The 10,522-nt window shown below is 52.4% G+C and overlaps 1 protein-coding gene across 1 annotated transcript in view; it reads left to right on the forward strand.

Annotated features, from left to right (window-relative positions):
- vac14 (vac14 homolog (S. cerevisiae)) overlaps window positions 1-9,488 on the forward strand; it is a 61,263-nt gene extending 51,775 nt beyond the window's left edge. The window contains exons 17-19 of the mRNA XM_035419229.1: window positions 780-859; window positions 3,005-3,155; window positions 9,255-9,488. Of these exons, the coding sequence (XP_035275120.1) occupies window positions 780-859; window positions 3,005-3,155; window positions 9,255-9,414 (391 nt within the window). The 3' untranslated portion in view covers window positions 9,415-9,488. The remainder of the gene's footprint in view (window positions 1-779; window positions 860-3,004; window positions 3,156-9,254) is intronic.
- The last annotated feature ends 1,034 nt before the right edge of the window (window positions 9,489-10,522 follow it).

Consider the following 10,522-nt stretch of genomic DNA (forward strand, 5'->3'; position numbering starts at 1 on the left):
GCAGTGTGGTGTGCAGTATGAAGGTTTGTGTACTGGGCTGGTAAACCAGTGGCAGCAGGTTCGGTTATCGAGTAGGGCACTGCCATTCGTACCCTCGAGCGACGGTACTTAACCAGACCTGCGTCAGCGAATACGCCGCTGTGCAAACGGATGATGTGTTTTTAAACAGGGTCAGGGGATGTTTGCATCATGCCATGTGACCCTGCTCAGGCCCTCGGGGTTGCGTGCGCGCGGGGGCCACCACTGACACCCTGCAGGGGGCGCTCTCTGCAGAAACGGCAGCAGAAAAATCTCTTGTCGGGGGCCCTGGAGGCTGACCCAGACCAGATTCCGCTGAATCACTAGTGCCAGGAATGTTCTGTCCTGTCAGGAAACGACTGCTCTCTGTGTTTTTTTTCTTTTTTTTTTTGTGTGTTTTTCTTTTCCTGGTCTTGTGAAAGCCCTTTGGCAGAGGCTTGAAAATGTTTCCTTTCAAACTCAAAGCTGTGGAGCCTTTTCCTGGAACTGTGACCTCAGGAAAGGCGTGGCTCAGCACAGGTAGCTCTCCCTCCGCTGGCTCTGTGTCTGATTCGTCAGTTTTATCTTTTCTTATTTTTAGCAGGGACATGGGTGGGTGCTGGAATGGGGTGTAGTTGTTTTTTTAGGAGTGGTACCAGAGGATGGGCTGGTGGGGGGTGGGGTGGGGGGGGGGGAGCAACTCTTCTATCATAGTGTGAGGGAGAGGGGGGGCGTGTTGAAGTCACATGACCGTTTACGTTTCCTTGACGACGGTCCTTCAGCGGTGACCTGGAGGTGACGGTGGATTTCCTGATGGAGGTGGACAAGCTGGTGCAGCTCATCGAGAGCCCCATCTTCACATGTGAGTTATCCGCCTCTTCCACCCCCAAAAAACCTCCTCTACTCCCCCCCCCCCCGCCCCCCCCTCCCATCTCCCCCCCCCCCCCGTCCCATCTCCCATCCACCTGGCAGCCGCTCTTCGGTAGACCTGTGTGCGCCCGACAGAGTCAGCTACTGGACAGGGCAGGACGTTAGCGACGTTAGCACTGTCAGTCAGACTAATGGAGAAACACAATGTAGCACACAGCTCAGCCTGAGCCCCAGCCTTAACTGCACCGTGTCTCCCAGGATACCTGTAATGTTACACACACACACGCCGTCCACACGCGCAAGGGTCACACGCAGCTGTGTGTGTGTGTGTCTGTGTGTGTGTATGTGGGTGTGTGTGCGTGTTTTTGGTGTGTGTGTGTTTGTGATGTGTGTGTGTGGTGTGTGTGTGTGTGTGTGTGTGTTTGTGGTGTGCGTGTATGTGTGTGTGTGTTTGTGGTGTGTGTGTTTGTGGTGTGTGTGTTTGTATGTGTTTGCACGTGAGCGTGTGTTTGTGGTGCGTGTGTGTTTGTGGTGTGTGTGTGTGTTTTTGGTGTGTGTGTTTGTGGTGTGTGTGTGTGTTTTTGGTGTGTGTGTGTTTTTGGTGTGTTTGTGTGTGTGTGTATGTGTTTGTGGTGTGTGTGTGTGTGTGTTTTGGTGTGTGTGTGTGTGTGGTGTGTGTGTGTGTGTGTGTGCGTGTGCGTGTGTGTGCATGTGTGTGTGGTGTGTGTGTGTGTGTGGTGTGTGTGTGTTTTTGGTGTGTGTGTGTGTGTGTGTGGTGTGTGTGTGTGTGTGTGTGTGTGTGAGTGTGTGTGTGTGTGTGTGTGTGTGATAGTGTGTGTGTGTGTTTTTGGTCTCTGTTATCAGTGCAGTGTTGGTAACTGGGGCAGAGCTGATTGCTGATGGCTGTAGGCGAGCAGAGACCTACATTCAGCCTCAGAAAGGGGGGATGGAGACGGAGGAGTGAGACAGACAGAGAGAGGGAGCGAGGGAGAGGGTGTCTGCTCTGCACACCATCCACCACCCTGTCCGCCTGTCCCGAGCGTCTGAGAGGGGAAGGGCAGGGTGGAGAGAGAGAGCTGTGTGCGGTTGTTAAATTCTTCATGGGGGGGCAGAAGGCCCATCTGCGCCTCTCTGTTCTCAGAGCTCTAGTTTTGGAGGGAAAGACGGCGGTGCTGCATCAGCGCTATTCTCCCCCCTCAGACAAACAACCTGCGAAAGCCAACGAGTCCTGAGGGAGGGCGAGAGACCAGCCCAGACACAGGGGGAGAGAGAGAGAAAGGGGTGCGGGGGAACGGGGGAGAGAGAGACCAATCCAAACGCAGGGAGAGAGAGAGAGAGAGGGGCGGGCTGGAATGGGAACGAGAGACCAATCCAAACGCAGGGAGAGAGAAGAAGGGGTGGGCGGGCGGCGGTGTGTCACAAAAACAGAGGAATTAAATGAAGAATGAAAGGCGATGAATCACACGGAGAAAGTGAAAACGGAGAGGAGAAGGAGAGGGGGAGAGTGAGGGATGGAGTGTGAGCGGAGGGGTGGAGGCGCTCCTCTCTCCTCTCCTGTCCCAGCCTGGTGAAGGTGACACCTCTGCGGGCGGGGTGAAGCGTGTCTGAGAGGCGCAGGTGTTGGGCTGTCTTACCCCCCCCCCGGGGAGCCAGCGTCTGTGTCCTTTTTGTGTTTGCCTTTCATGCGACTCCCCCTGCTCAGGCCCTGTGACAGACGAGAATCAGCCTCTGCCCGCTTCCATTCCTCTGTGATGTCACTTCCTGTCAGGGGTATAGGGGGCGGGGCAACCGGGAGTTGGCAGAACTGCATTCAGTTCCTTCTCACTCGCTTATCCTCAGTAACGGTGGCAGAACATCCACCCAGTTTCCATTGAGATTGGCCCGATCGGATTACGGACTGTCACTTCCATGCATGCACACTCATGCTGCTTGGATACCTCAGAATGCAGTTTGATATCCCGATATCCCAGAATTCCACAAAATGAAATTACCTCAACAGCTGTTCAGGTTCTGGATGTGGAAAATAACCCGTACCTGATCCTTCTCTCCCTCTCTCTCTCCCTCTCTCTCTCTCTCTCTCTCTCTCTCTCTCTCTCTCCCCCTCTCCCTCGTTCCCTCTCTCTCTCCCTCTGTACAGACCTGCGCTTGCAGCTGCTGGATGTGGAGAATAACCCCTACCTGATAAAGGCTCTGTATGGCCTCCTCATGCTGCTGCCCCAGAGCCAGGCCTTCCAGCTGCTGTCCCACCGGCTGCGCTGTGTACCCAACCCCGAACTTATGAGGACGCTGTGAGTACCCACAATGCACTGCTCAACTCTTAAATCATCATTACCCGCAATGCACTGCCCAGCCCTGAGCTTATGAGGACGCTGTGAGTACCCACAATGCACTGCTCAACTCTTAACTCCTCATTACCCACATTGCAACTGTACCCACGGTGCACTGCCAATTCCTGAGCTCATGAGGACACTCTGGGATCCCATAATGCTTTGCTGAACTCTGAACTCATCATTGCCTGCAATGCACTGCCCAAAATCAGCTTTTTATGACCTAAAATGCACTGGCCAACATTATCCACAGTGCAAAGTATTCTCAATGCCCAAATAATTATAACGTGGTGTAGATGATAATTACCCAGAATGCACTGACAATCACCAGTGCTCCTGCTAGCCGAAGGTGCAGTGCCCTACTGAGAGAGCACATGCCTGTTCTTCCATGAGGACTCCGATACTTCATCTTGAGCTGCACACGTCTGCAGGCTCCATGGCCGTTGTTAGTTATGTTCTTCCTGTTGCATAACTCCAGAAAGGGCCCCTTACAGCACAGAGTCCTGTCCCTGGAGTCGGGCAGATGACCAGTAACAGGGGATTTATGGGACAGCTGATGCTCAGTCCGCCGGGCCCCCCGTGACACGGACCCTGCACTTCCTGTTTTTTTCCTCGTTACAAGATAAACTTAACGAGAATTCCGTGCTGCCCACTGTCAGGGTCGAAGGTCGAGCGGGCAGGGTGGGGGAATAACACGAGGGTGAAAGGTTGCAATCCGTCATGCCGCGCACCCCTCCTTTTCCGTGTGTGTGTGTGGGGGGGTGTGGGGGGGGGGGGGGATGGTCTCTCAAATAGACAGTACACCCAGCCCCTGCTCCTTCCCTCGTTTCCCCTCTCCCAAGCCAGAACGTTTGTTGGTAGGAAGATGGCTCAGTCTTAACGATGGTGCTCCCTCTGGTTTAAAAGCAAAGCGTCTCCCTCGTAGCTGTTTTTGCCACCGTCAAGTAGCTCTTAGGGTGATGCGCAGGTCGTGGCTGCAGCACTCTGACTTGGAACAGTGGCCGCACTCGTTAACAGGGTACTGCCGCCCCGTCCTTAGATCCGGTAGCGTCCTGCGAAGGCTTCTTACCTTCGTGTTGATGTCGTTTCCCCTCAGCAGTGAAACCCCTGTGCTGTGATAAGGGTCCCGTCTTGGTACGGGAGGGCTGGAGGATGCGTGTGTGTAGATGGACTGCATTAGGCCCAGCTGTTTATCCCTGCGAGTGTGTGTGTGTGGGGCGTGTGTGTGTTTGGAATAGATGCCGCGCTGTCCCTCAGGGTGGAGAGAGACAGGGAGAGCTTTTTCTCCCAGACAGACCGCTGCTGAATCTTTTTTTCTCTCTCTCTCTCTTTCCCCTTCTCTCTCTTTCTCACACACCCACACACACTCTCTCTTTCTCTCTTACACACACACACACACTTAATTCTACACAACACACGCTTACACGTGCACTCTCCTCACATACATACACTCATACTCTCATACACACACACGCTCTCTCTCTCTTACACACATACATGCACTCATACTCTCTCACACACACACACACTGCGCTGTGTGGGTCACAGGGAGGATCTGTGTTATTCTCCATGTAAAGCGCGTTCTCTCTCAGTGCCCACGCCATGCGTTTATCAGCTCTCTCTGCGCTGTGACCTGGTCAGTGCTGCGGCACATCTGCCTGCTGATTGGGTCCCCACACACGGGGCCAGGAATGCAGGGCTTCCCAGGGGGTCGCCCGGGCAACAGGGGCCTCCCCTCACCCCTGGGTCAGGTGCACATAAATCATCCCCGTATCGCAGGTTGTACACAGGCCCAGCGGAGGGACGGAGACTTAGAGATGTGCAGACGGCCAGCGGCTGGATGTGAGTATAGGATGTGCAGACAATGGCTGGATGTGAGTATAGGATGTACAGGCAGCGGCTGGATGTGAGTATAGGATGTGCAGGAAGTGGCTGGATGTGAGTATAGGATGTGCAGGCAGTGGCTGGATGTGAGTATAGGATGTGCAGGCAGTGGCTGGATGTGAGTATAGGATGTGCAGGCAGTGGCTGGATGTGAGTATAGGATGTACAGGCAGTGGCTGGATGTGAGTATAGGATGTGCAGACGGGCAGCGGCTGGATGTGAGTATAGGATGTGCAGGCAGTGGCTGGATGTGAGTATAGGATGTGCAGGCAGTGGCTGGATGTGAGTGTAGGATGTGCAGGCAGTGGCTGGATGTGAGAATAGGATGTACAGGCAGTGATGGATGTGAGCATAGGATGTGCAGGCAGTGGCTGGATGTGAGTGTAGGATGTGCAGACGGGCAGTGGCTGGATGTGAGTATAGGATGTGCAGGCAGTGGCTGGATGTGAGGATAGGATGTGCAGGAAGTGGCTGGATGTGCAGGCAGTGGCTGGATGTGAGGATAGGATGTGCAGGCAGTGGCTGGATGTGAGTATAGGATGTGCACGCATTCAAGGGGACAGGACTAGCCTGTAGCTTATATGAATGAGCAGTAGATAAGGATGTGTAGAACTGATGGAGAGGTACCCACTGGATGTACATCATGTAAGACCAAATAGAGACCCACAGGAAGGTACACGTTTACAGTAGATTCGTGTGGAGGAACTTGCAGGTCATACTATACACAAGCGAATGCGCAGAGAACCTGTAAGGTCCACACGTGATGCCAGTGGAGGCACCTGCCGGTCATAAAAATGACGGATGAACAGAGCGGCTCGGGAGAGACGGAGCAGCTGAATTTACTGTGTTCAGGGCCCAAAATATGTGCAGATTGAATCGTCCGTTCCTGTGTTGACAGAGGAGTGATATTTAATATGGGTCTTTCAGACTCAAAGTACTTAGCTTTTTGTTTTGTTTTGTTTTGTAAAACCTTAGGGGGGAAAAGGCGGAGTGGGGTTGGGGGGGGGGCGTGACAGGAGGTGGCATTAATCTGGTTAATCTGCTCAGTCTGCTGCCAACAGAAAATTCACAATAGCTGCTGATTTTCCTACTCAGGATTCATAAAGTGTGAAGTGTTGGTAGAACAGCCATGGCTCACAGTGTGTCTGTCACACAGCGAGGAGGGGGGGGGACTTACCCGGGGAGGGGGGGGGGGGGGACTGGGCACGCTCGCCTGCCGCTTGTTCCAGCTCCGCGAGTTCGGAACGCTTTCCGGAAATACTCCACATCCTTCTTTATTATTATTACTTTTCCCCCATATCAGCTGTGCGTGTCGGAGGAATGCTCTTGTCCTACACACACGCATGAACGCTCACCCACACACACACACACACACACACATGCTTACACACATGCGCATAAACATGCTCACACACACACACACTCACGCACACACATTCACGCACACACACACACACACACACACGCGCACACACACAAACACACACTCACTTTAAAAAATGTCCTATAACCAAAGTAGGCCCTGACTGAACAGGGCTTACAGTACTGGTGTCTGGGGAAGCCTACAGTGACGGTGTTTCTTTGCAACTCTGCATGATGATGTTTCTGACTGCGCAGAAAACACTGCAGCGTCCCTGGAGCCTGAAAAAAACCAGGTTATGCAGCCAGATCTGTAAACCTACACGAGAGCAAGAGGAAGTGATTTGGGATTTGTGTAGCGAATAATTGAATGCTTTTGGGGGTCACAGGATTTCTCTTTTGTGGTGGTGGGGGTCATACAGCGGTGTAGAGCGCATAATTAGGGGTGCTCGTGTTACTGGGACAGGCTCTGGCAGGGTCTGCAAGCGTGCTCCTCTGCAGGCTTTGGGTTCGAACGTAACGGTGAGAGCGGTGTGCTACTCATCTTTGTTTTTGTTTTCTTGCTTGTTTTTTTTTTTTTTTTTCAAAGCTTGACTGGAGGGCTGATTTAAGCGTGAAATGTAGAACACGAGTGTGATCACGCGGGACCCCCCCCCCCCCGCCCCGCGTCATTCAGCGTCCCGTGTATAAAGGCTCTTCAAACGAAGCCTGGCCTGGACTGGTCTGATTTATGGACCGGGTCACGGTCGGTTCCCATGATTCCATTTTTGAATGGCGACGGCTGACGGCGGTGCTGCCTGTGCCATTTTTTTTTCCTGCTGTAATGTTTACCTCATGCGGGAACTCACGTGGTTCTCAGGCCACGCCCCCTCCCTCCCCCCCCCGGGCTCACCGATTGGCTCAGAGGTTAAGAGCCGTGTGCTGTCAGGTGACCAAGCGGGATAGCGAGAGACGGCTCGGGGATTTGATCCGTTTGCGCTCTGCTTCGCGCTCGGTAGACTGACCGCGCGGCTTTTCTAACCGCTGTCCCTCTGTCGGTCGTGATGACCGGGACCGGTCGATATGGCCGATACGGCTGTGTCTAAATGAAAAGGCCTTTCCGCTGATAATCGATCGGCCCTCCAAAGGCTTCCTGCGCTTCAGACAGCAGCCATTACTAACGCCGCCATTACTCAAGGTCAACGGCCAGAGAGAGCCAGGACGCGGCGTGACCCAGAGAACGCTCTCACACACACACACATACTCACACACACACACACACACACACACACACACACAGACACACACACACATACATACACATACACGCGCGCACACACACATACACACACACACACACACACACACACACACACACACATATACACACACACGCTCACACACACACACACACACACATACACATACATACACATACACATACACACACACACACACACGCGCACACACGCGCACTTATACACACACACACATACGCGCACACACACACACACACACATACACACGCACACACACACTCATCCTCATACACACACACTTACAAATATTCATTCACACACACTCATACTCATACAGACAAGCACACACACACACACACACACACACCCTCACAGACACACACACTCATCCTCATACACACACACACACACACAAATGTTCACTCACACACAGGCACACACCACACACTCATGTACACACTCATATATTCACGCAAGCACATACGCGCACATGTGCACGCACGCACACACACAGCACGGCCAATTGACTCTGACCCCTATACAGCTCTTTGAACTATAGCCGTCATGCGGAAGAGTGCAGTCCTGCCTCTGGTAAACACTGTTCTGAATGCCTGCTGTGTCAGAGCACACTTCAAAATGTGGACTGAACAGGAGCTGTCCATTTAGAATCATCCCCAGATTCATTTATATACAAAATGGCAGCCCGAGACCTCTTTGTGCTGTGATTCATTTAGCTGATAGCTTAACACCCTGATGACTGCATTTGACATTTTTAAGCCTACTTGAGAGGTCCGTCATGTTCAAGTGGATGTAGTTTTATTTGCTTTTGATGTTTGCGAGAGGAAAACCTAGTAGAGCCATCGCACGGTAAAAAAAAGGGTGCATCTGCTGCAGAACGGGCGACATAGCTCAGGAGGTGAGAGGAGTTTGTGTGGCAGTCGGAGGGTTGCCAGTTCGATCCCCCGCCCTGGGCGTGTCGAAGTGTCCCTGAGCAAGACACCTAACCCCTAATTGCTCCCAACGAGCTGATTGGCGCCTTGCGTGGCAGCCTTTTGCCGATTGTGTGTGAAAGAGAGGCAAAGCGCTTTGGATATATAAATATATAGATAAAAGCGCTATATAAATGCAGTCCATTTACCATTTACCCCAGCGTTGTGACTAAATGAGACGCTTCATTAGACGTGATTACATAACAGCGATCACTGAGCTCCTGTTTGTCCTTTGCAGTCCTGACTGAGGAAGTCTTCAGAGGACGTTGAACTCGTGTTTCTGCACTTGCTCGCTGTGATTTGTTCTGAACTCCTGCTCGTCAGGATCTTCCACTGGTCACCCGGAAACCCGGATCATCTGCTTCTAAGAAACTGCCCTCCCGTGTATTGAGGAAGGTTTCCGCTTATGAACAGCAGTCGCTGTCCTGTTTTGTTTAATGTGATCTATGTGAGCTATACGTTTCTTGTGTGTACAGATTTACTTGGGCTATAAATGTGACTGATTCTGATTGGTCCAGGCGAATGCAGCGCGGTCAGGTGACGCGCACCCCTCGCTGAAAGCACGCTGGTGTCTGTCTGTTCTCTCCTAGGCCCGATTCGAAGCCCCCCGAGTCTTGCCGTACGACCCCGTCCCACGTGAACTACAAGGAGCTGCTGCAGCACTTCGACCGGGTCCAGAGCAAGCACCTGGAGGTGCGGCACCAGCGGGCCGGCCGGGCCGAGCACCCCGACAGGAAGCTGGTGCTGTGAGGGGCGGAAGTGGAGGCCGAAGCATGCCCCTCAGCGCCAGGGCACCGCGCCGAGCCCTGATGCACACGCTCACATACATATATACACACACACAGAGACACACACGTGCACATACATACATACATACACACACAGAGACACACACACACACGCGCACATACATACATACACACACACAGACACACACATGAATGCACGCACACACATACACACACGCATACATAAAACCACACGCACATACTACGCGCACACATATATACATACGCACACAGAATCACACACATGCACACGCATACACATACACACACACACACACACGGTCTCTGGAAATGGGACCAGCTCAATTGACAGGAAAATGACATGGCTGGTCCCCTCGAAGCCAGCCCAGTTTTTAAGTGTTGACCATACCGTTAGGACCGTACCGTTAGGCATGAAGGATGTAATGTGGTCGTTACTTTTCTGATTTATTATTATAATTTTTTTTAAATAATTGATTTTTTAAAAAGTGCTTTTCATTTAGGTGTTAAAGAGTTAGTGCCTAATTTGTATGCGCGTGCGTGTGTGTATTTGTTGTATACATATAGTCAATGTGGGCACACACTCCTCACGCGCACACACACACACACACACACACACACACACACACACAGTCGCCACACTGAACGTGTGGTGGAAAGGTCCAGCTGTGCTCTGTTCTGATCCACATAATTATGCCTTGGCTTGGATCAGCTCTGATGGTTTACATTCATCCTCAGTGATAATGGACAGTTGAAACCCCGCCTCCCTGGCTACAATGGCCACTGTACCTCTCGTATTGCACTGATGTTAGTAAAATCGTGTTCGAACAGGCTGGTCGTCTGCCCCCATCTGAGCCCCCTGCTGTCTGTCTGCTGATGGTTGTCGCAGTCGCTCTGGGCCTGAGTTTGGGGACTTATGTCTGGGCCTATCACCTGTGACCGCGGGCACAGAGAAGGGGGGAGAGGGGGGGGCGATCTCTTCCCCTGGATTGAATTTTGTACCCTGAGCTTAAACACTGCAGGAACAGTTTCTGCCTCCCTCTCTCTACTTCTTCACTCCCTTTATTCTCTTCTTTCCACTGAGCTTTTTA

This window comes from Anguilla anguilla, chromosome 5 (assembly GCF_013347855.1).
Source record: "Anguilla anguilla isolate fAngAng1 chromosome 5, fAngAng1.pri, whole genome shotgun sequence".
NCBI lineage: Eukaryota > Metazoa > Chordata > Actinopteri > Anguilliformes > Anguillidae > Anguilla > Anguilla anguilla.